This window comes from Pagrus major, chromosome 1 (assembly GCF_040436345.1).
Source record: "Pagrus major chromosome 1, Pma_NU_1.0".
In the NCBI taxonomy this organism is placed as follows: Eukaryota; Metazoa; Chordata; class Actinopteri; order Spariformes; family Sparidae; genus Pagrus; species Pagrus major.
The window spans coordinates 15,510,024-15,534,816 of record NC_133215.1 but is presented as its reverse complement, the minus strand read 5'-3'; the positions used below and the strand labels follow the sequence as shown (position 1 = coordinate 15,534,816).

General features: G+C 39.2%; 2 protein-coding genes across 2 annotated transcripts; both read right to left on the bottom strand.

The window, feature by feature from the left end:
• Positions 1-5,522: 5,522 nt before the first annotated feature.
• LOC140998783 (solute carrier family 22 member 7-like) lies at positions 5,523-10,272 on the bottom strand. Its single transcript, XM_073469166.1, has 10 exons — positions 9,889-10,272; positions 9,681-9,784; positions 8,968-9,122; positions 8,519-8,687; positions 8,228-8,351; positions 8,033-8,142; positions 7,493-7,707; positions 6,683-6,791; positions 5,997-6,203; positions 5,523-5,913 (listed from the first exon to the last, which is right to left on the bottom strand). Exons 1-10 carry the CDS (start codon positions 10,267-10,269, stop codon positions 5,871-5,873), a joined length of 1,617 nt encoding a protein of 538 aa, XP_073325267.1. The 5' UTR covers positions 10,270-10,272; the 3' UTR covers positions 5,523-5,870.
• A 7,499-nt stretch (positions 10,273-17,771) lies between these two features.
• Positions 17,772-23,965, bottom strand: LOC140993840 (solute carrier family 22 member 7-like). Its single transcript, XM_073463394.1, has 11 exons — positions 23,616-23,965; positions 22,138-23,091; positions 21,930-22,033; positions 21,217-21,371; positions 20,768-20,936; positions 20,477-20,600; positions 20,282-20,391; positions 19,742-19,956; positions 18,932-19,040; positions 18,246-18,452; positions 17,772-18,162 (listed from the first exon to the last, which is right to left on the bottom strand). Exons 2-11 carry the CDS (start codon positions 22,516-22,518, stop codon positions 18,120-18,122), a joined length of 1,617 nt encoding a protein of 538 aa, XP_073319495.1. The 5' UTR covers positions 22,519-23,091; positions 23,616-23,965; the 3' UTR covers positions 17,772-18,119.
• Positions 23,966-24,793: the final 828 nt, after the last annotated feature.

The window sequence follows — 24,793 nt, the reverse complement described above, 5'->3', positions numbered from 1 at the left end:
AAGGTGGGAGGGAGGATGAGTACAGGGACCTGGTCGGCAATTTTGTTAAGTGGTGTGGGGAGAACCACCTGCAGCTGAACGTGGCGAAGACGAAAAAGAGATGGTGTTGGACTTCAGGAGGAACAAGCCCCCGCCCTCTCCAGTCTGCATCGGTGCAACTGATGTTGACATTGTGGACTCATACAAATATCTGGATGTGGTGCTGGACAATAAACTGGAGTGGTCTTCAAACACGGAGGCAGTCTACAAAAAGGGCCTGAGCCGGCTTTACTTCCTGAGGAGGCTCAGGTCCTTTAATGTCTGCAACAGGATGCTCCAGATGTTTTATCAGTCTGTTGTTGCGAGCACCATCTTCTTCGCTGTGGTGTCCTGGGGTGTCCTGTGTACGGCACAGGAAATCATTCCTACCTGGTGCCATCAGACTTTACAACGCTCACTCCAAAACGCACAAATAATCTTAAATTATTACTACTGTAGTTAAATTATTATTACTGTATATACAACTGCACCTTATTCTCTTGCACCTTATGTTCCACTTTACTCCTCAATACCTCAGCATATTATCTTATTTTATTTTAAATTATTTACCTCAGTATTTTATTTTATTCTATAACTACCCAAGCATTTTATTGTTTTTTGTATATTGTATATAGTACTTTATTGCTTCTTATTCTACACGTGTACTGTATTTGTACTTGAATGTACCAGCTGATATGGTAACCTAATTTCCCATTGGGGATTAATAAAGTTATCTATCTATCTATCTATCTATCTATCTATCTATCTATCTATCTATCTATCTATCTATCTATCTATCTAAATTGCAATGTATCACAACAGTAACTGTTTTAGCAACAAAAATGAATTACTTGCCATGAGTAACCATATGTTAAGGTATTTTAGCAAACAAATGAATTATTTATCTTTTTACACCTCTTTTAATCATAAAATTCCTCCTTTTTAACTCTTTATATACACATTTGTAATACTTTACACTTAGAACACGACTATGAATTGAATTATTATTACAAATTCACTTAACATGTGCATTTTACAACCAGAATAAGCTAAATCCCCATGTAGTTATACTACAAACCATTTCATTATGCTTCATTATGCATTTTTTAGCGCAGTGGTTACGTTTATTTTTACATTAGTTTATGCTACTGCACCCGATTTTTGCATTATTGACTATTGACACGTTAGTTAAGATATCCAATCGCTTGAAATAAGGCAATCTTATTTGGAGAAATTTGCCAACTTGATTAATATAATAATGTTAAGCCAAGGTCTACATACAGTCCAGTTATCTTCTAATTCAACCTTTAATTTCAAAGTGGCTTCATTAGACTTGTTCTAGGCTATTTGCTAGTAAATTATGGCTCTTAATGTATATTGTTTATGCCGATGGCCATTTCTTAACCCTTACAATTATGTCTACAATTATGAAACTAAATGCATAATCTTTATTTTATGGATTTCTAATTGTCATGCCAATCATGACATTAAAAGTAAAAATTATGTGATTAAAAAAAGTCAAATAATGAGTAAAATTTTTACATTTTATCTGATGATTTCGACTCTTATGTAATAATTGTAACTTTCATTTCATCATTTTATTTTTCATATTTTAAGTTTTTTCTCATAATTTGGACTTTTTATGTCAAAAATGTCACTTCTTGTTTTGAAATGACATTTATCTCATGATTTTAACCTTGGTCTCATAATTGTTTCTTTTATCTCATAATTATAGTATTTATTTTATAATTTCTACTTTTTGTCTTTTGTTTTTTTTATTTTGAGTTTATAATGTCATAATTTCGGCTTTTTAACTAATAATTTCGAGTAAGGTATTTATCTCGACCCTTAATACTAATTATTTTAGAGACCCCTACAATTATAACCCAATCGCTGGTGTTGCACATCAGTACAGAGTTGATAAAACAATGGCACTTTATACATCTGACTTAAGTTTCAGCTTTCTCAAATTCAAATTCAAATTCAAATTCAAAGGGGCTTTATTGGCATGAAAGTTTAACAACAATGTTGCCAAAGCATCTGTCCAAACATTCGGACATAACATAACAAATAACAACACGAACACAACACCAAGATTGATTTACATAAATTATATACAGTAAATTCTCTTTGTGTAGTTAATTAAATTCACCTAGCAGGGCAGTGTGAAATTGCATCCTTATTCCTTTATATCGAGGCAATGTTTATATTTCAAATGTTGTGGTATAATATGTTATAATATGTTATGATATGTTATGATATGTTTTTAGGCCGCTGTGTTCATAGTTAGGTACTTGATGTAGTATTGGTGTTTGTGAATGTGCTGGATGGGCTCCGCCACCAGGTGGCGCATGAGAACAAGTCGAGTCACGTTCAGAAGCGGAAGTACAAGAAGACGGGCGAGCGTGAAGAACGTGGGCGGAGTTAACTGTTTGGCCCCGCCCACGTTGACCTCCGCTCCGAATTGAACAATGCATTGGCCCCTGACCAGAACTAGCAATTATCTTAGCGATCAGCATTCACTACAAAATGCACCAAAGTACACTGGAAACATCAGACAACCTTCTCATTACTCCAACTGTTTTTTGTGTATCTGAACTTCAGCAGCATGAATGATCTGGTTTCTTCTCACAGTACCAAGCAAAACAACAGAGGAACATTGATTCAACTCACCAGAGTTTCCAAAGGCAAAAATAACTCGACAGAAGTTATCTCACAGCTCGGTCCCTCATAGAGAAGTAATTTATTAGCACTGATATAATTGATTAATCAAGGTTTGAAGATTATTTTGTGCATTTTTCTCCCAGGGCTTGCTCTGTCTCCTGTCTGCAGAGTAGGGTACAGCTGCAGCAGACTGCATATTCAATGTTGGCACCCTAGTTTTCGGCCACAGCTCCACCCACCGAATGGGACAACCCATTTGGGATGTACTAGTGATTGCTATCCCTCATCAACAGATTAAAAATTACAGTAAACAACCAGGATGGGAGGCAGATCACTACTGTGTGTTAAACTGGGGCACGAGACCAACCCCAGTGAAAGTGAAACTAAAGGCTACACAGAATGTCTGTTCTGTAGTATCCTTACATAAATTACATCATGTATGTAATTATCCACCTCAAGGTGACGTCAGGCTGCGTTTCCCCAAAAGTTGAGTCGGATTCAACTTTTTTTTTTTTCATTTTTCGCGGAGCCCCCTGCGACCCGCACCGCCGCAGCCAAAACAGACTGCCCTCATTAAAATCAATAAGGAAATCTGCGTTTGCGCAGCACCGCCGGATTTGGTGTAAATGAAGCCTGAATAATAAAGGATCGTTGGGGATGAACTGGCCTCGGCTGGATAGTGGACGAGACCATTCACCATTCGCCACTCTCGACACAAGTACCTTCTGTGGCTTCAAGCCAAGATTAAAAGGGGGGGTGGTAACATAAGAAACAAGAAAACAACCTTAACCAACTCGTTCAGAAAAACTCCTTACCCATGTCCATATAGAAACCAGAGTTTTGTGTCCCACATTGCTGTAAAGCCTGAGGTGATGTAAAGACTGTCAGTCACTGTCTCATGTTCAGTATTTCTCACTACAGATGAAAAGGAGCCACTTCTGTGCTGATAAGCTGTTATACACTGAATATGTGCATTTGTAGTCTAATAAGCAGTAGGTTATTTGTTGATTTATAACAGGGGTATGACCCAAACTGTAAGCCAGCTTAATATTAACTCTAACCACCGATCTGTAGTCATGTTTTGTTACAGGGGTGTTTTGCTCTGGGGATGTATTTTCAGCAGCAGGGATGCTACGGATCATTGTAGAAATATTATAGGAATGCTACAGGCAACAGTGTGTCTCTACTTACTCTTCTGTGACTACACCACTTGTCACTCTGCTAGTGAAGAGGACAGTACTCTATAGAGTATATATGCAATGCTATAGTAAAGAATTTAGCATTTGCACCATGTAGTTCAGATCATATTAGAGTTTAGACAAAACTGACAGAAGGTCAGGACTGAAAGAAAAGGGGGCAATTACAAATCTGTCTGCTACTTCAGCACCATGGATTTATCAATACACAGCACAGTTAGGCTACTGATAATTAAGAGCCATCATGGCCGTCTAGACACTCTAACTTTAAAATATATATCCAGCTAAATAACGTCTCCGCCCCTGTACCGTTTTTGCTACTAGTGGATGGGTTGCAGGTTAACACAGATGATGTATTTGGTTCATCTGGTTAACAAAGGAGATTGCATCTGCTCTCAGATCACTGTGACCTGTTGTAAAAAATAAATCATTTACTAATGAGCCCACTATACTACAGTGCAAAAAAACCCCTGTCAAGTTAACATTTGGTTACCAATGAGGAAGAAATGATTGTCTTAGGGTTCAAAAACTAACATCTTGTGTTTTGTTGTGAGAAATATTTGATGGACTGCCATGAAGTGGTTGTTTGAGTTAACTCTATTGACATTACAATAAACATTGTTGTACTTGTAAGAACTTGTCTTTGTGCGCTCATAGTGCAGGACAGACAACATCAACACAGTTAATAAAACACATTCAATTACACAGAGTACTAGTTAAGCACATCAATATACCTTAAGTGTCTTCTTTAAGCAATAAAGGTGGATCCTGTGCACATCAAACCCACACCTGTCAACAATAGGATGCATTTCTCTGACTTCCAGATGATGGCTGTGTTTACTGCTGCCTGAACATTAGATCACTGAATCATCCTTTAATAATACTTCTTCATTATTTTTGGAAGCTTCAGTAGTTGAAATTTAAACATTTCAAGCTGAAGTGAGGACACTACAGTTGCTTGCTATGTTTTTCCCTTCTAATTATCACACACCAAGTCTTACTTGTAAAACACGATAAGAAAGAGGAATTGTTTTCCAAGATACAAGAAATTTACAATAAGTCACCTGCAAGTATTGAGTCGGTTCACACTATCGGATTGTCAAGTGGGCGACCTTCCTTAATATTTCGCATTTTTTGGCACGTTTCAAGACCTGCGTGCTTTCTGCTATGAAACCATTCAAATATCTAATTTTCAGCCTTTTTAGGACAAAGGTGCTTTTTATACCTCTTGTACTAAAATATAATTTTTTTTTCAACAGAATTTTACCATAGAGAATGAATGGAAAACACACGATCACAAGGTGGCGGTTTCAATCCTGCATTCGGCTACTACTACTTTTACTATAGTCATTATACCTCTGTTATTACTTGTATTACTGCTGCTGCTACTGGTACTACTACAACTGGAGAAGTCCTATGTCAGACCCTCAGCTGACTCTCTTTGCCGGTTCGACAGACACTACTAATTGCCAGGGCATGTCCCCCATGTACAGAGGCTGTGTCCTCTTCACAGTGGCCCGCGGTTTGAATCCATCCTATAACTCTTTACTGCATGTCATCCACAAACTCTCTCTCTGTCTCTCTCTCCACTTCCTGTCACTCTTTCTTGTCCTATCACAATAAAACCACGAAAGGCAACATCACTCACACATTATGATGTTTATTCAACTTTATACACACATACTGACATACACATAGCTGTCCTGCTCAGTGGACAATTGGTATATGAGCATAAAGCTCATGTACACAGGACTGCAAGATCAGTGGTTCATATCATGGCTATTGGTATGGCAGTGCAAGGCAATTTCTGCATTTCCAGCAACAGGCATTTCAGCATTCACACTGTATTTTCGACAGGAAATCCATCTTCTAGTTGAAAAGTGTTATACAGATATGTAACTCTTGTTTATTCTTTCATTGTCGAAACACATTATCACCACTTATATTCCCTGCACATAACTTATGAGCCTTGTGATTGCAATTTGACAAAATTCAGAGTTGAGATTTCTCCTCAGGTGTGGAGATTGAGCTTCTTCTGAAACACAAAAAACATTTTTTGTTGTTGTAACATATTTTTCATTTAAATGTTTGGATGCAATCAAAAACAAAGCCCAGTACCTCGTCTGTTCCACATCCTCAATAGTCTCTGGCAGATGGATGTTTCGTGTCTCACCGAGAAGCAAAATTGACAGCCCCGCAGCAAAAGCCAACAGGGTGAAAATAGTACTTGGTAAATGGCCCCACACTTCTTCAAGGAGGCTAATAATGGGAGACACAGCCGTGCCGATTTGGGCCAAGAAGTAGCAGAAACCCATTCCATTTTGCCTGTGTAACCAAAAAACACAACAAATGTGTAACATTTAGGGGCAATCAGCTCCAGGACATGGCTGCAACTTCCTCATGTCTAAAGACCCGGAGCCTCTTTTATAAAACATGTTCTTAACCTTGCTTAAACAGGTTCTAGGAATCCAACTTGTACCTTACGCACCTATGATCTATAAATCTCAAATTAACTTTATTGTCTTGCATTGTGATATCTGCATATCTAATGCCAGCAGAAATGGAATAGCCATGGTCCCAGACAGGATCCCTGTAATGTTAGAAGAGACTGAAACCAGGCAGCACGTATCATTTGGGGGACTAAATAGTACGAGACAAAGCCAAAACTGCAGCTTTGGTGTGTGACGCTGCTGGACGATGTTCATAAAGCTAATACAAAGTTCACCAGTCTTGGACACATTTTATAAATGAGGCCCCTGATCAGTGTTCACTTATCTAAACTCTATATTAGATGGTTTACTGACCTCATTACTGTGGGGTAAAGCTCTGTTGTGTGCAGAAATACACCTGTATAAGCTGCCTCTGCAAACATTTTGCCCAAAGCTCCCACAGCCATCTGAAATGGCCCCTTATCTAAAAAGAGAAAATTGTAAAAGACATTTTATCCTGAACTTTTAATATATCTAAAGCTGCTACGTGTAGAATTTGACTTTGCACAACTATGGCAACTCCCCATGGTAGTTTTTATCTTACTTACTTTTTACTGAGGAAATTAGAAAATTCAAATGTATAGCATTTTATTCAGAGTTTAGCTTTGTCCTTTGTTGCTGTGATCTATTGTTGTTGTAGTAGCTAAAGTGGTCTCAATATACACTTACTGTTTCAAAAGCAACATTTCCACCCAAAGTACCTGGAACTACTTTTCATGGAACTGAAAGGTTCTTTTATCCTATTGTTATCTGCGCATCCACCATGGTCTAAAGACCCGCAAAGTTTTGGCAAATTAGTCACCTTACTTACTTTTTAATGTGTAAAAGCAAAATGAACACAATGAGCAAAAAATAAACTGGTTTGCAGCTGCAGATTTTTTAGTGATGGCGATAGAATTAAAATGCTGCGAGTACACGGCCAATCAGAAATGTTGAGCGCTGCAAGCCCTGAAAGTTCCTGTACTTTGCAAAATAATACCCCCTGTGTAGGGACTTTTAGGGGGAATAAATTAATGTACCTGGATTTTAATTACGACACTGGGCACCGGAGTGGTTCCAGGTCTTTGGAGGAAGTTCCTGCGGTTGAAATGTGGCTAGAGACACACTTGACTAATGCTCATTTACCTTGAGGGATAAACATGTTGCAGAGTATACACAGTCCAGTCAGGACGAGTGTTCCAGCCTGAGTTAATCTTCGGCCAATTTTGTCAAAGCAGAAAAAGACTAAGACATTTGCTGGCACTTCAATTGCGCCGTAGATGAACTGTGTGAGATAAATGTTCACACCAAAGCCGTCAATATTCAAGCTGATTCCGTAATACGTACAGGCCGCTGCAAACCTATGAACAAAAAGAGAGAAGTTACACATCTGCCCCTAAAAATACTAGTTTCTGATTGGCTGGCAGGTATTTGTAACAGATTACTTCAACTGTCAAAAGTTAAACCTCTGTTCTAAATCATTGTGCAAGGCAGCTGTGGGTACGTGGGTTAATATCACATGATAATAGAGTGGCGATATTTCAATTTCAGGACACCTTGAGGTGAAATAATCATACTGTCTGACTTCATTGTAATACGGACAGTGGACTGTTTATACATTATTTAATTTGTCAGAACGTGAAAATCTCAGCTGTTAAAAACCAAAAAGAAAAGAAATGTATATACCACACAATGCCAGTGAGTAGAGTCAGTCTCCTCATTCTGGGGGTCCTCACAAGGTCCAAATAGGAATATTTTCTGTTTTCATTTTCTACAGGTATTTCTTTGGACAGAGCCTGGAGAGTAAAAAGGAAACCTTGGTCAAAGCGGAAGTTGATATCAATACCTAGTAGAAATGATCAGACTATGTAAAGTTTGTACCTCAGGATTTAGGTCAGCCATGAACTGCTCTCTGCCGTTGACTTTTGCACACTTGGTCAGGTAAAAATGAGCACTCTCCGCCTTTCCGTTACTTATCAGCCATCTGGCTGACTCAGGGAGCCACCTGTGATTTTTCATAGAAAATCCAGAGTCAGACCTCTGCCTCATTAAAACTAGAAGTCATACTATTAATGAGAAGAAGCTTCTTTAAACACTGTAAATATGTCTGACTGATGCCAGGGCAGCTTCACACTGTAATAACTGAAAGGCAGGAAATCTATTTTTACTTACCACCAACAAATAATGCCCAGACAAAGTGGGGAGGTTAATGTGGCCACCAGGTACCTCCAGTCATCCACAAAATAGGCCACAACAGGGAGTAGAGCAGTACAAATACTCCAGTCCATGCCCACTAAATTGCCCACTGCATTTCGATGCTTAATGTCCACCCATTCAATACCTATAAAAAACATCAATAATGATAAATAAAATTGATTCAAACATACCTGACGATACTTATGGAACATACACACTTAGATAAACACTTTATTTATACTTTTACTTTATTTATAATGCTAAGTTATAGCTTGTACTGACTGTAGTGACTCTGAGGTTATACAAAAATCCCACATCTAATGGGGATTTATTTTAACTCGCTATATATTTGTTTGCAATGTTACTTTGTCTTTTTCCTTGTTTTCTGATTTTTTTCAAGGTACAAACCAAGACATATAACTTACGAAGGGCCACAGTGATTAAACTTATTCCAGAAAGTCCCAATCCTGTAAAGAACCTCATGGCAGCAAACATGACGAAATTAGATGAGAAAGCACTTGTAAATCCAAAGACGGTGGTTGTCACATAGGACACCAGAAGTGCTTTTTTCCTGCCGAACCTGTAAGACAAGTTATAGATAAATCTATGGAATAGGTCAAATCTCCATTAGAAGTGTAAAAACACTTAGTTTGATAAAACATCCCATTCAAAAGCAGGTGTAATGACACTTTATAATAATATTCAACAATATATTCCTGCTTATACAGTGTCTACACTGTGTAAAATAATACGTAGTCTGTTCATGAGATATTAAAAGCATGGGTTAGGGTTCACTTTATGGTTGGGGTAAAGATTAGAAATATGTTCAGGTTCAGTCTGTGCAGCTCAACACAGTTATACTTCGCTGTACATCAACCTAGAAGAACTAGATTAGCTTCTTTCTTTGGTGAGCACACTGGACAAATTAAGCTCTTCTATCCACAAGCACACCAACGTAAGTATCGTAATAGTAAGATGAGTTTTTAAGGAAAGCTCAGAGACTTAACTAAAACAATATTAACAGTTATACTATAACAAAAATGTATTTCCGTGTACAAGTTTCTCTCTTTTCTTTGTAAATACAATCAGAATAAATTAGCGTAATTTAACCACATCTGAGAGTTAAAGGCATGAATACCTGTCACTCAGATAACCAAATACTGTTGCTCCAAACATGACCCCAATGAAGAAGATAGTTGCTGATGCTTTGTTCAGTCCTCTCTTACCACAAACCAGATCCCACTATGATGTAAACACAGACAACACACAGAAAAGTAAAGAATAAAGTGGTTAACTTGGGATTGATATAGCTAAATTTATTGTAAATGGAAATAAATTATACTCACCTCTGTGGCCAGAGTAGACTTAGACGTGGTGTTATCGTACATCCATCCATTCTGACACGGCACTGTGGGTAGGTCAGTGGTGTAGGAGGAGTTTATCAGCAGATGATACTGAGGCTCTGCAAACATCTGACAGGAGCTTAGAGTCCCATCCTCCTGAACTGGAATACTGACAATAAGCCTCTCTTCATGTGATAAATTGCTTAAAACACCTCCATAATCCAGAGAGGTGATGTCGCAGTGGTGAGAGGGAACGGCTGCTATGAAATTATTCAGCAGATAGTGACAAGGCAAAGTCATACGAGCAGCTAACATCAACAGGATCGTCCTTAATTGGAATCTCCCAAAGCCATTCACCTCTGTCAGGATATCGTCAAACTTCATCTTGAAAATAAATGATGCAACCGCGCAGAAATGATAGAAAATATCATGTAGCACCTCAAGTCCTAACTGGGTGGGGTAGAAGAGATACTAGCATCTGTCTAGGTCCTATAGGAGTAAACCTTAAATAACTCAAGGGAGTAGGTATTGGGCTGAACAGTTGACAATCTTATTGCCTTTTCAGCAATAAGCAAAACATTCACAGTACTGCAGTTTGTATGAAAATAAAATAAAATAGAGCGCTTCAAAAATAATAAACAAAAATAAAAGAATAAGTCTCTCTGAGTGAGACTCTCCAACTCAAAAGCTCCTTTGACTTAGGACTTATGAAAGTTTCAGTTCAGTTCTTGGTGTCTTGGTGTCCTGAAGTGTGTTCAGTGTTGGTTACTGCTACTAATTTAATAGTGTCTATGTGTTCTGATCTGGGATCAGAGTGAATGAATCAAGCAAATCCAACGTTGTCTGTAGGCAGGTCCTACGGAAGGCCACACCGCGTCCACGACCGTCCACAGTCTCGCTGGTCTGGGCTCGCCACCACCAAGTTCGTCTGTAAATCTGGTTCTTCAAAAAACCAACCTACACAAATAGTACAGAATTGTAAGTTCTCATTAACTTCTTTCTCCATTTAGTGTATCTTACAATGTACAACCAAAAACTAACGATATACTTCTAGTGCAATGAAATAAAATTACCATCCAAGATGGCGCCGTGCTAGTGGCAGCCTATCGTAGCAGCTCCCGGTACTTCGTAGTTGTTATTAAGTTTTTATTGTGTTTTTAGCTTGTTTTTCTTTCATAACTTCACACTGCGCTGTGGATTTTTACATTATCCACACATCAAGATGCTTTTTCATCGGTTTGGACATCTCCTTTTAACTTTTCTCGTACTTGGGTCTCTCCTGATGACTGGAAGCCAGGCCTGCAATACAGCCGGCATTGTTTACAACCGTGACCAGCTGATTGCTCTGAAGCCTGCAACCCTCTTTGCCGGGGAGAGACCCACAATACCGGAGGAGCTAAGAAGGAGACGGCGAGGCTGCAAAGTGGGTGTTAAACGGAGAAGGAAGAGTAGGAAGTTTAAACCCTGCATCCCCGCAGTTATTACGGGAAATGTGAGGTCCCTGGCAAATAAGATGGACGAACTGGAAGCGCTCGCCCGGAAGTAGATTTTCAACCAGTTTTTCAGTAGGTTTGACTCTAGCTCCCCCACCCCCAGCAGCCCCCCTGCTGCTCCTCTGAGCAACCACTGCAGGACACAGCCCCACACCAACCCCCGCAGCAGACACCAGCTATCACCACCTCCCTCCACCCTCCCCCCACCCCCCTGCTGTCACCCACCACAGACTCTCTCACACCCCCCTCCCCCAGGACACTTGCACACCCCCCACTGCCCCTACCAACTCCTGCAGCAGACACCATGCTGCACCACCCCTCACCCCCCTGCTGCCACCCACCACAGACCCTGCCACACACCCTACCCCCCAGACCGGACATAACATCACAACCAGCCAGGTGAAGAGAGAGCTGGAGAGGCTCAAGGAGAGGAAAGCTGCCAGACCGGACTGCATCAGCCCTCGCATGCTGAAGGCCTGTGCCAGCCAGCTCTGCGGAGTTCTCAAGCACCTCTTCAACCTGAGCCTCCACCTTCAGAGAGTGCCAGTGCTGTGGAAAACACCCTGCCTCGTCCCAGTGCCCAAAAAAGGATGTCCTGTTGCACTGGATGATAACAGGCCGATCGCACTGACCTCTTATATTATGAAAGTCATGGAGAGGCTGGTTCTAGCACACCTTAGACCCATAGTCACAGGACCCCCTACAGTTTGCATATCAGCCCCATGTTGGGGTAGATGATGCAATCATATACCTGCTGCAGGAAGCCTACTCCTCCCTGGATAGACCCAACACCACTGTCCGCGTCATGTTCTTCAACTTCTCCAGCGCCTTCAACACCATCCAGCCCAGGCTGCTGAAGGCCAAACTGGAGAACATGCAGGTGGATTCTCCCCTCGTCACATGGGTCAATGACTATCTGACGGGCAGACCGCAGTTTGTGAGATTACAGAACTGTGTGTCTGACCGTCTGATAGGCAACATCGGCACCCCCCAGGGAACTGTGCTGTCTCCCTTCCTCTTCACCACCTACACTGCAGACTTTAAGTGCCGCACTGAGTCGTGTCATCTGCAGAAATTCTCTAATGACACGGCCATTGTGGGGCGTGTAGAAGGTGGGAGGGAGGGTGAGTACAGGGACCTGGTCGGCAATTTTGTTAAGTGGTGTGGGGAGAACCACCTGCAGCTGAACGTGGCGAAGACGAAAAAGAGATGGTGTTGGACTTCAGGAGGAACAAGCCCCCGCCCTCTCCAGTCTGCATCGGTGGGACTGATGTTGACATTGTGGACTCATACAAATATCTGGGTGTGGTGCTGGACAATAAACTGGAGTGGTCTTCAAACACGGAGGCAGTCTACAAAAAGGGCCTGAGCCGGCTTTACTCCTGAGGAGGCTCAGGTCCTTTAATGTCTGCAACAGGATGCTCCAGATGTTTTATCAGTCTGTTGTTGCGAGCACCATGTTCTTCGCTGTGGTGTCCTGGGGTGCGGGCATCAAAACGAAGGATGCTAACAGACTGAACAAACTCATAAAGAAGGCAGGGTCTGTTGTTGGCTCTAAGCTTGTCACCCTGGAGGAGGTGGCGGAGGACAGGATGCTGGCAAAACTGCTGGCTATCATGGACAATGTCTCTCACCCCCTCCACAAAACTCTGGACAAGCTCAAGAGCAGCTTCAGCAACAGACTCCTTCAACCCCGCTGCCTTAAGGAATGGCACAGGAAAATTATTAAATTATTATTACTGTATATAAAACTGCACCTTATTCTCTTGCACCTTATGTTCCACTTTACTCCTCAATACCTCAGCATATTATCTTATTTTATTTTAAATTATTTACCTCAGTATTTTATTTTATTCTATAACTACCCAAGCATTTTATTGTTTTTTGTATATTGTATATAGTACTTTATTGCTTCTTATTCTACACTTGTACTGTATTTGTACTTGAATGTACCAGCTGATATGGTAACCTAATTTCCCATTGGGGATTAATAAAGTTATCTATCTATCTATCTATCTATCTATCTATCTATCTATCTATCTATCTATCTATCTATCTATCTAAATTGCAATGTATCACAACAGTAACTGTTTTAGCAACAAAAATGAATTACTTGCCATGAGTAACCATATGTTAAGGTATTTTAGCAAACAAATGAATTATTTATCTTTTTACACCTCTTTTAATCATAAAATTCCTCCTTTTTAACTCTTTATATACACATTTGTAATACTTTACACTTAGAACACGACTATGAATTGAATTATTATTACAAATTCACTTAACATGTGCATTTTACAACCAGAATAAGCTAAATCCCCATGTAGTTATACTACAAACCATTTCATTATGCTTCATTATGCAATTTTTAGCGCAGTGGTTACGTTTATTTTTACATTAGTTTATGCTACTGCACCCGATTTTTGCATTATTGACTATTGACACGTTAGTTAAGATATCCAATCGCTTGAAATAAGGCAATCTTATTTGGAGAAATTTGCCAACTTGATTAATATAATAATGTTAAGCCAAGGTCTACATACAGTCCAGTTATCTTCTAATTCAACCTTTAATTTCAAAGTGGCTTCATTAGACTTGTTCTAGGCTATTTGCTAAAAAATTATGGCTCTTAATGTATATTGTTTATGCCGATGGCCATTTCTTAACCCTTACAATTATGTCTACAATTATGAAACTAAATGCATAATCTTTATTTTATGGATTTCTAATTGTCATGCCAATCATGACATTAAAAGTAAAAATTATGTGATTAAAAAAAGTCAAATAATGAGTAAAATTTTGACATTTTATTTGATGATTTCGACTCTTATCCAATAATTGTAACTTTCATTTCATCATTTTATTTTTCATATTTTAAGTTTTTTCTCATAATTTGGACTTTTTATGTCAAAAATGTTTAAAAAGTTTAACAACAATGTTGCCAAAGCATCTGTCCAAACATTTGGACATAACATAACAAATAACAACACCAACACAACACCAAGATTGACTTACAGTAAATTCTCTTTGTGTAGTTAATTAAATTCACCTAGCAGGGCAGTGTGAAATTGCATCCTTATTCCTTTATATCGAGGCAATGTTTATATTTCAAATGTTGTGGTATAGTATGTTTTTGGGCCGCTGTGTTCATAGTTAGGTACTTGATGTAGTATTGGTGTTTGTGAATGTGCTGGATGGGCTCCGCCACCAGGTGGCGCATGAGAACGAGTCGAGTCACGTTCAGAAGCGGAAGTACAAGAAGACGGGCGAGCGTGGAGAACGTGGGCGGAGTTAACTGTTTGGCCCCGCCCACGTTGACCTCCGCTCCGAATTGAACAATGCATTGGCCCCTGACCAGAACTAGCAATTATCTTAGCGATCAGCATTCACTACAAAATGCACCAAAGTACACTGGAAACATCAGACAAGCTTCTCATTACTCCAACTGTTTTTTTTTGTTGTTGTTAAGTGTATCTGAACTTCAGCAGCATGAATGATCTGGTTTCTTCTCACAGTATCAAGCAAAACAACAGAGGAACATTGATTCAACTCACCAGAGTTTCCAAAGGCAAAAATAACTCGACAGAAGTTATCTCCTTCACGTTCACAGCTCGGTCCCTCGTAGAGAAGTAATTTATTAGCACTGATATAATTGATTAATCAAGGTTTGAAGATTATTTTGTGCATTTTTCTCCCAGGGCTTGCTCTGTCTCCTGTCTGCAGAGTAGGGTACAGCTGCAGCAGACTGCATATTCAATGTTGGCACCCTAGTTTTCAGCCACAGCTCCACCCACCGAATGGGACAACCCATTTGGGATGTACTAGTGATTGCTATCCCTCATCAACAGATTAAAAATTACAGTAAACAACCAGGATGGGAGGCAGATCACTACTGTGTGTTAAACTGGGGCACGAGACCAACCCCAGTGAAAGTGAAACTAAAGGCTACACAGAATGTCTGTTCTGTAGTATCCTTACATAAATTACATCATGTATGTAATTATCCACCTCAATGTGACGTCAGGCTGCGTTTCCCCAAAAGTTGAGTCGGATTCAACTTTTTTTTTTTTTCATTTTTCGCGGAGCCCCCTGCGACCCGCACCGCCGCAGCCAAAACAGACTGCCCTCATTAAAATCAATAAGGAAATCTGCGTTTGCGCAGCACCGCTGGATTTGGTGTAAATGAAGCCTGAATAATAAAGGATCGTTGGGGATGAACTGGCCTCGGCTGGATAGTGGACGAGACCATTCACCATTCGCCACTCTCGACACAAGTACCTTCTGTGGCTTCAAGCCAAGATTAAAAGGGGGGGTGGTAACATAAGAAACAAGAAAACAACCTTAACCAACTCGTTCAGAAAAACTCCTTACCCATGTCCATATAGAAACCAGAGTTTTGTGTCCCACATTGCATTGAAACCTGAGGTGATGTAGACTGTCAGTCACTGTCTCATGTTCAGTATTTCCCACTACAGATGAAAAGGAGCCACTTCTGTGCTGATAAGCTGTTATACACTGAATATGTGCATTTGTAGTCTAATAAGCAGTAGGTTATTTGTTGATTTATAACAGGGGTATGACCCAAACTGTAAGCCAGCTTAATATTAACTCTAACCACCGATCTGTAGTCATGTTTTGTTACAGGGGTGTTTTGCTCTGGGGATGTATTTTCAGCAGCAGGGATGCTACGGATCATTGTAGAAATATTATAGGAATGCTACAGGCAACAGTGTGTCTCTGCTTACTCTTCTGTGACTACACCACTTGTCACTCTGCTAGTGAAGAGGACAGTACTCTATAGAGTATATATGCAATGCTATAGTAAAGAATTTAGCATTTGCACCATGTAGTTCAGATCATATTAGAGTTTAGACAAAACTGACAGAAGGTCAGGACTGAAAGAAAAGGGGGCAATTACAAATCTGTCTGCTACTTCAGCACCATGGATTTATCAATACACAGCACAGTTAGGCTACTGATAATTAAGAGCCATCATGGCCGTCTAGACACTCTAACTTTAAAATATATATCCAGCTAAATAACGTCTCCGCCCCTGTACCGTTTTTGCTACTAGTGGATGGGTTGCAGGTTAACACAGATGATGTATTTGGTTCATCTGGTTAACAAAGGAGATTGCATCTGCTCTCAGATCACTGTGACCTGTTGTAAAAAATAAATCATTTACTAATGAGCCCACTATACTACAGTGCAAAAAAACCCCTGTCAAGTTAACATTTGGTTACCAATGAGGAAGAAATGATTGTCTTAGGGTTCAAAAACTAACATCTTGTGTTTTGTTGTGAGAAATATTTGATGGACTGCCATGAAGTGGTTGTTTGAGTTAACTCTATTGACATTACAATAAACATTGTTGTACTTGTAAGAACTTGTCTTTGTGCGCTCATAGTGCAGGACAGACAACATCAACACAGTTTTAAAACACATTCAATTACACAGAGTACTAGTTAAGCACATCAATATACCTTAAGTGTCTTCTTTAAGCAATAAAGGTGGATCCTGTGCACATCAAACCCACACCTGTCAACAATAGGATGCATTTCTCTGACTTCCAGATGATGGCTGTGTTTACTGCTGCCTGAACATTAGATCACTGAATCATCCTTTAATAATACTTCTTCATTATTTTTGGAAGCTTCAGTAGTTGAAATTTAAACATTTCAAGCTGAAGTGAGGACACTACAGTTGCTTGCTATGTTTTTCCCTTCTAATTATCACACACCAAGTCTTACTTGTAAAACACGATAAGAAAGAGGAATTGTTTTCCAAGATACAAGAAATTTACAATAAGTCACCTGCAAGTATTGAGTCGGTTCACACTATCGGATTGTCAAGTGGGCGACCTTCCTTAATATTTCGCATTTTTTGGCACGTTTCAAGACCTGCGTGCTTTCTGCTATGAAACCATTCAAATATCTAATTTTCAGCCTTTTTAGGACAAAGGTGCTTTTTATACCTCTTGTACTAAAATATAATTTTTTTTTCAACAGAATTTTACCATAGAGAATGAATGGAAAACACACGATCACAAGGTGGCGGTTTCAATCCTGCATTCGGCTACTACTACTTTTACTATAGTCATTATACCTCTGCTATTACTTGTATTACTGCTGCTGCTACTGGTACTACTACAACTGGAGAAGTCCTATGTCAGACCCTCAGCTGACTCTCTTTGCCGGTTCGACAGACACTACTAATTGCCAGGGCATGTCCCCCATGTACAGAGGCTGTGTCCTCTTCACAGTGGCCCGCGGTTTGAATCCATCCTATAACTCTTTACTGCATGTCATCCACAAACTCTCTCTCTGTCTCTCTCTCCACTTCCTGTCACTCTTTCTTGTACTATCACAATAAAACCACGAAAGGCAACATCACTCACACATTATGATGTTTATTCAACTTTATACACACATACTGACATACACATAGCTGTCCTGCTCAGTGGACAATTGGTATATGAGCATAAAGCTCATGTACACAGGACTGCAAGATCAGTGGTTCATATCATGGCTATTGGTATGGCAGTGCAAGGCAATTTCTGCATTTCCAGCAACAGGCATTTCAGCATTCACACTGTATTTTCGACAGGAAATCCATCTTCTAGTTGAAAAGTGTTATACAGATATGTAACTCTTGTTTATTCTTTCATTGTCGAAACACATTATCACCACTTATATTCCCTGCACATAACTTATGAGCCTTGTGATTGCAATTTGACAAAATTCAGAGTTGAGATTTCTCCTCAGGTGTGGAGATTGAGCTTCTTCTGAAACACAAAAAACATTTTTTGTTGTTGTAACATATTTTTCATTTAAATGTTTGGATGCAATCAAAAACAAAGCCCAGTACCTCGTCTGTTCCACATCCTCAATAGTCTCTGGCAGATGGATGTTTCGTGTCTCACCGAGAAGCAAAATTGACAGCCCCGCAGCAAAAGCCAACAGGGTGAAAATAGTACTTGGTAAATGGCCCCACACTTCTTCAAGGAGGCTAATAATGGGAGACACAGCCGTGCCGATTTGGGCCAAGAAGTAGCAGAAACCCATTCCATTTTGCCTGTGTAACCAAAAAACACAACAAATGTGTAACATTTAGGGGCAATCAGCTCCAGGACATGGCTGCAACTTCCTCATGTCTAAAGACCCGGAGCCTCTTTTATAAAACATGTTCTTAACCTTGCTTAAACAGGTTCTAGGAATCCAACTTGTACCTTACGCACCTATGATCTATAAATCTCAAATTAACTTTATTGTCTTGCATTGTGATATCTGCATATCTAATGCCAGCAGAAATGGAATAGCCATGGTCCCAGACAGGATCCCTGTAATGTTAGAAGAGACTGAAACCAGGCAGCACGTATCATTTGGGGGACTAAATAGTACGAGACAAAGCCAAAACTGCAGCTTTGGTGTGTGACGCTGCTGGACGATGTTCATAAAGCTAATACAAAGTTCACCAGTCTTGGACACATTTTATAAATGAGGCCCCTGATCAGTGTTCACTTATCTAAACTCTATATTAGATGGTTTACTGACCTCATTACTGTGGGGTAAAGCTCTGTTGTGTGCAGAAATACACCTGTATAAGCTGCCTCTGCAAACATTTTGCCCAAAGCTCCCACAGCCATCTGAAATGGCCCCTTATCTAAAAAGAGAAAATTGTAAAAGACATTTTATCCTGAACTTTTAATATATCTAAAGCTGCTACGTGTAGAATTTGACTTTGCACAACTATGGCAACTCCCCATGGTAGTTTTTATCTTACTTACTTTTTACTGAGGAAATTAGAAAATTCAAATGTATAGCATTTTATTCAGAGTTTAGCTTTGTCCTTTGTTGCTGTGATCTATTGTTGTTGTAGTAGCTAAAGTGGTCTCAATATACACTTACTGTTTCAAAAGCAACATTTCCACCCAAAGTACCTGGAACTACTTTTCATGGAACTGAAAGGTTCTTTTATCCTATTGTTATCTGCGCATCCACCATGGTCTAAAGACCCGCAAAGTTTTGGCAAATTAGTCACCTTACTTACTTTTTAATGTGTAAAAGCAAAATGAACACAATGAGCAAAAAATAAACTGGTTTGCAGCTGCAGATTTTTTAGTGATGGCGATAGAATTAAAATGCTGCGAGTACACGGCCAATCAGAAATGTTGAGCGCTGCAAGCCCTGAAAGTTCCTGTACTTTGCAAAATAATACCCCCTGTGTAGGGACTTTTAGGGGGAATAAATTAATGTACCTGGATTTTAATTACGACACTGGGCACCGGAGTGGTTCCAGGTCTTTGGAGGAAGTTCCTGCGGTTGAAATGTGGCTAGAGACACACTTGACTAATGCTCATTTACCTTGAGGGATAAACATGTTGCAGAGTATACACAGTCCAGTCAGGACGAGTGTTCCAGCCTGAGTTAATCTTCGGCCAATTTTGTCAAAGCAGAAAAAGACTAAGACATTTGCTGGCACTTCAATTGCGCCGTAGATGAACTGTGTGAGATAAATGTTCACACCAAAGCCGTCAATATTCAAGCTGATTCCGTAATACGTACAGGCCGCTGCAAACCTATGAACAAAAAGAGAGAAGTTACACATCTGCCCCTAAAAATACTAGTTTCTGATTGGCTGGCAGGTATTTGTAACAGATTACTTCAACTGTCAAAAGTTAAACCTCTGTTCTAAATCATTGTGCAAGGCAGCTGTGGGTACATAGGTTAATATCACATGATAATAGAGTGGCGATATTTCAATTTCAGGACACCTTGAGGTGAAATAATCATACTGTCTGACTTCATTGTAATATGGACAGTGGACTGTTTATACATTATTTAATTTGTCAGAACGTGAAAATCTCAGCTGTTAAAAACCAAAAAGAAAAGAAATGTATATACCACACAATGCCAGTGAGTAGAGTCAGTCTCCTCATTCTGGGGGTCCTCACAAGGTCCAAATAGGAATATTTTCTGTTTTCATTTTCTACAGGTATTTCTTTGGACAGAGCCTGGAGAGTAAAAAGGAAACCTTGGTCAAAGCGGAAGTTGATATCAATACCTAGTAGAAATGATCAGACTATGTAAAGTTTGTACCTCAGGATTTAGGTCAGCCATGAACTGCTCTCTGCCGTTGACTTTTGCACACTTGGTCAGGTAAAAATGAGCACTCTCCGCCTTTCCATTACTTATCAGCCATCTGGCTGACTCAGGGAGCCACCTGTGATTTTTCATAGAAAATCCAGAGTCAGACCTCTGCCTCATTAAAACTAGAAGTCATACTATTAATGAGAAGAAGCTTCTTTAAACACTGTAAATATGTCTGACTGATGCCAGGGCAGCTTCACACTGTAATAACTGAAAGGCAGGAAATCTATTTTTACTTACCACCAACAAATAATGCCCAGACAAAGTGGGGAGGTTAATGTGGCCACCAGGTACCTCCAGTCATCCACAAAATAGGCCACAACAGGGAGTAGAGCAGTACAAATACTCCAGTCCATGCCCACTAAATTGCCCACTGCATTTCGATGCTTAATGTCCACCCATTCAATACCTATAAAAAACATCAATAATGATAAATAAAATTGATTCAAACATACCTGACGATACTTATGGAACATACACACTTAGATAAACACTTTATTTATACTTTTACTTTATTTATAATGCTAAGTTATAGCTTGTACTGACTGTAGTGACTCTGAGGTTATACAAAAATCCCACATCTAATGGGGATTTATTTTAACTCGCTATATATTTGTTTGCAATGTTACTTTGTCTTTTTCCTTGTTTTCTGATTTTTTTCAAGGTACAAACCAAGACATATAACTTACGAAGGGCCACAGTGATTAAACTTATTCCAGAAAGTCCCAATCCTGTAAAGAACCTCATGGCAGCAAACATGACGAAATTAGATGAGAAAGCACTTGTAAATCCAAAGACGGTGGTTGTCACATAGGACACCAGAAGTGCTTTTTTCCTGCCGAACCTGTAAGACAAGTTATAGATAAATCTATGGAATAGGTCAAATCTCCATTAGAAGTGTAAAAACACTTAGTTTGATAAAACATCCCGTTCAAAAGCAGGTGTAATGACACTTTATAATAATATTCAACAATATATTCCTGCTTATACAGTGTCTACACTGTGTAAAATAATACGTAGTCTGTTCATGAGATATTAAAAGCATGGGTTAGGGTTCACTTTATGGTTGGGGTAAAGATTAGAAATATGTTCAGGTTCAGTCTGTGCAGCTCAACACAGTTATACTTCGCTGTACATCAACCTAGAAGAACTAGATTAGCTTCTTTCTTTGGTGAGCACACTGGACAAATTAAGCTCTTCTATCCACAAGCACACCAACGTAAGTATCGTAATAGTAAGATGAGTTTTTAAGGAAAGCTCAGAGACTTAACTAAAACAATATTAACAGTTATACTATAACAAAAATGTATTTCCGTGTACAAGTTTCTCTCTTTTCTTTGTAAATACAATCAGAATAAATTAGCGTAATTTAACCACATCTGAGAGTTAAAGGCATGAATACCTGTCACTCAGATAACCAAATACTGTTGCTCCAAACATGACCCCAATGAAGAAGATAGTTGCTGATGCTTTGTTCAGTCCTCTCTTACCACAAACCAGATCCCACTATGATGTTAACACAGACAACACACAGAAAAGTAAAGAATAAAGTGGTTAACTTGGGATTGATATAGCTAAATTTATTGTAAATGGAAATAAATTATACTCACCTCTGTGGCCAGAGTAGACTTAGACGTGGTGTTATCGTACATCCATCCATTCTGACACGGCACTGTGGGTAGGTCAGTGGTGTAGGAGGAGTTTATCAGCAGATGATACTGAGGCTCTGCAAACATCTGACAGGAGCTTAGAGTCCCATCCTCCTGAACTGGAATACTGACAATAAGCCTCTCTTCATGTGATAAATTGCTTAAAACACCTCCATAATCCAGAGATGTGATGTCGCAGTGGTGAGAGGGAACAACCGCTATGAAATTATTCAGCAGATAGTGACAAGGCGAAGTCATACGAGCAGCTAACATCAACAGGATCATCCTTAATTGGAATCTCCCCATGCCATTCAACTCTGTCAGGATATCGTCAAACTTCATCTTGAAAATAAATGATGCAACCGCGCAGAAATGATAGAAAATATCATGTAGCACCTCAAGTCCTAACTGGGTGGGGTAGAAGAGATACTAGCATCTGTCTAGGTCCTATAGGAGTAAACCTTAAATAACTCAAGGGAGTAGGTATTGGGCTGAACAGTTGACAATCTTATTGCCTTTTCAGCAATAAGCAAAACATTCACAGTACTGCAGTTTGTATGAAAATAAAATAAAATAGAGCGCTTCAAAAATAATAAACAAAAATAAAAGAATAAGTCTCTCTGAGTGAGACTCTCCAACTCAAAAGCTCCTTTGACTTAGGACTTATGAAAGTTTCAGTTCAGTTTTTGGTGTCTTGGCGTCCTGAAGTGTGTTCAGTGTTGGTTACTGCTACTAATTTAATAGTGTCTATGTGTTCTGATCTGGGATCAGAGTGAATGAATCAAGCAAATCCAACGTTGTCTGTAGGCAGGTCCTACGGAAGGCCACACCGCGTCCACGACCGTCCACAGTCTCGCTGGTCTGGGCTCGCCACCACCAAGTTCGTCTGTAAATCTGGTCCTTCAAAAAACCAACCTACACAAATAGTACAGAAATTATTGAAAGTATTGCTTTTACTGTAAACAAAATGGCCCTGCCACTGTAAACAGTGCACCTTCAAACTCACTTGAAAAAATAAATAAAAGTGCCTCCTCTTAAAAAAAAATATATAGTGTCCCTTTTTGATGGAATGCTTTTGTAAACATAAATTTAACATGTCAGATTGCATGCTATTACAAAAACAGATACATTTCCCCATTGGGATTAATGAAGTGTGATCATAACTTTCATTAAACACATTTTTTTTCTTTTTTTCAGATAAATGAAAGGTGCTTTTTGTATACAAAAAGTAGTTTGTATCCCTGAAGATATGTAAACAAAATTAAACATATGCATGCACTGCATTGCATAGTAAACATCACATGTTGGTAGATGTGCAGGACATGAGGTGTGTGCTTGCTGTCTTTAGTTTCGACATTTCTGTATTTTCATTTTTTTCTACACATTTGTGACCAGGAAGACAAGCCTGTCTACTACCTCTGGCTTGAGACATGCCTCACCTGGGGTCGAAAGTTTTCAGCATGTGGATAATTTCTTGTCATACGGGATACAATGATAATGATTCCGTTTATGTTGTCTGCTTTTTAGCATGTGTTTGTGGGCTGCCGCGGTCTTGTGCATCTCGTAGTGAACAACATTTGTCCAGATCTGCTACATGCTTCTGTTTGAAATGCTGAAATAAACAGGTCGTGCTGCTGCCTTTAGTTACAACAACCTTTGCAGCGGACCGTGGTGTGTTCGAGGACTGACGCCACAAACCCAAACTACTGACGAGACTGTGCCTTTTGGGGACAACCTCTTCGCTTGCTGCCATGTTGTTGTTGTTTGTTTGTTTCTCTGTGGAAAGTACATGCGCGAGGCAGGGCGGTGCCCATATATGTCTATGGGTGCCCACTATGAACTACGGGAGCCCATGGGGAGCGGCGACGGAGCAAGTCAAAGAGAAAACCGATTTTTAATATTAAAAATCTCCGTAAATCACAAACTCGAATTAATCCATAATGTCGATTTATCGCCCAGCACCTAGGATTTCTGATTGTCATACCAATTATGACATTAAAAGTAAAAATTATGTGATTAAAAAAAGTCAAATAATGAGTTTTTACATTTTATTTGATGATTTCGTCTATTATCCAATAATTGTAACTTTCATTTCATCATTTTATTTTTCATATTGTAAGTTTTTTCTCATAATTTGGTCTTTTTATGTAAAAAATGTCACTTGTTGTTTTGAAATTACTTTTATCTCATATTTTTACATTTTTTTAATCTAATAATTTTGACCTTTGTCTCATAATTGTTTCTTTTATCTCATAATTATAGTATTTATCTTATAATTTCTATTTTTTGTAATTTGTTTATTTGATTTTGAGTTTATAATGTCATAATTTCGGATTTTTAACTCATAATTTTGAGTAAGGTATTTATCTCGACACTTCATATTAATTATTTATGTGACCTCCGCAATTATAACTCAAACACTGGTGTTATACATCAGTACAGAGTTGATAAAACAATAGCACTTTATTCATCTGACTGTTTCAACTTTCTCCTTGTTAAGTTAATTAAATTCACCTACCAGGTCAGTGTGAAATTGCATCCTTATTCCTTTATATCGAGGCAATGTTATATTTCAAATGTTGTGGTATAATATGTTTTTAGGCCGCTGTGTTCATAG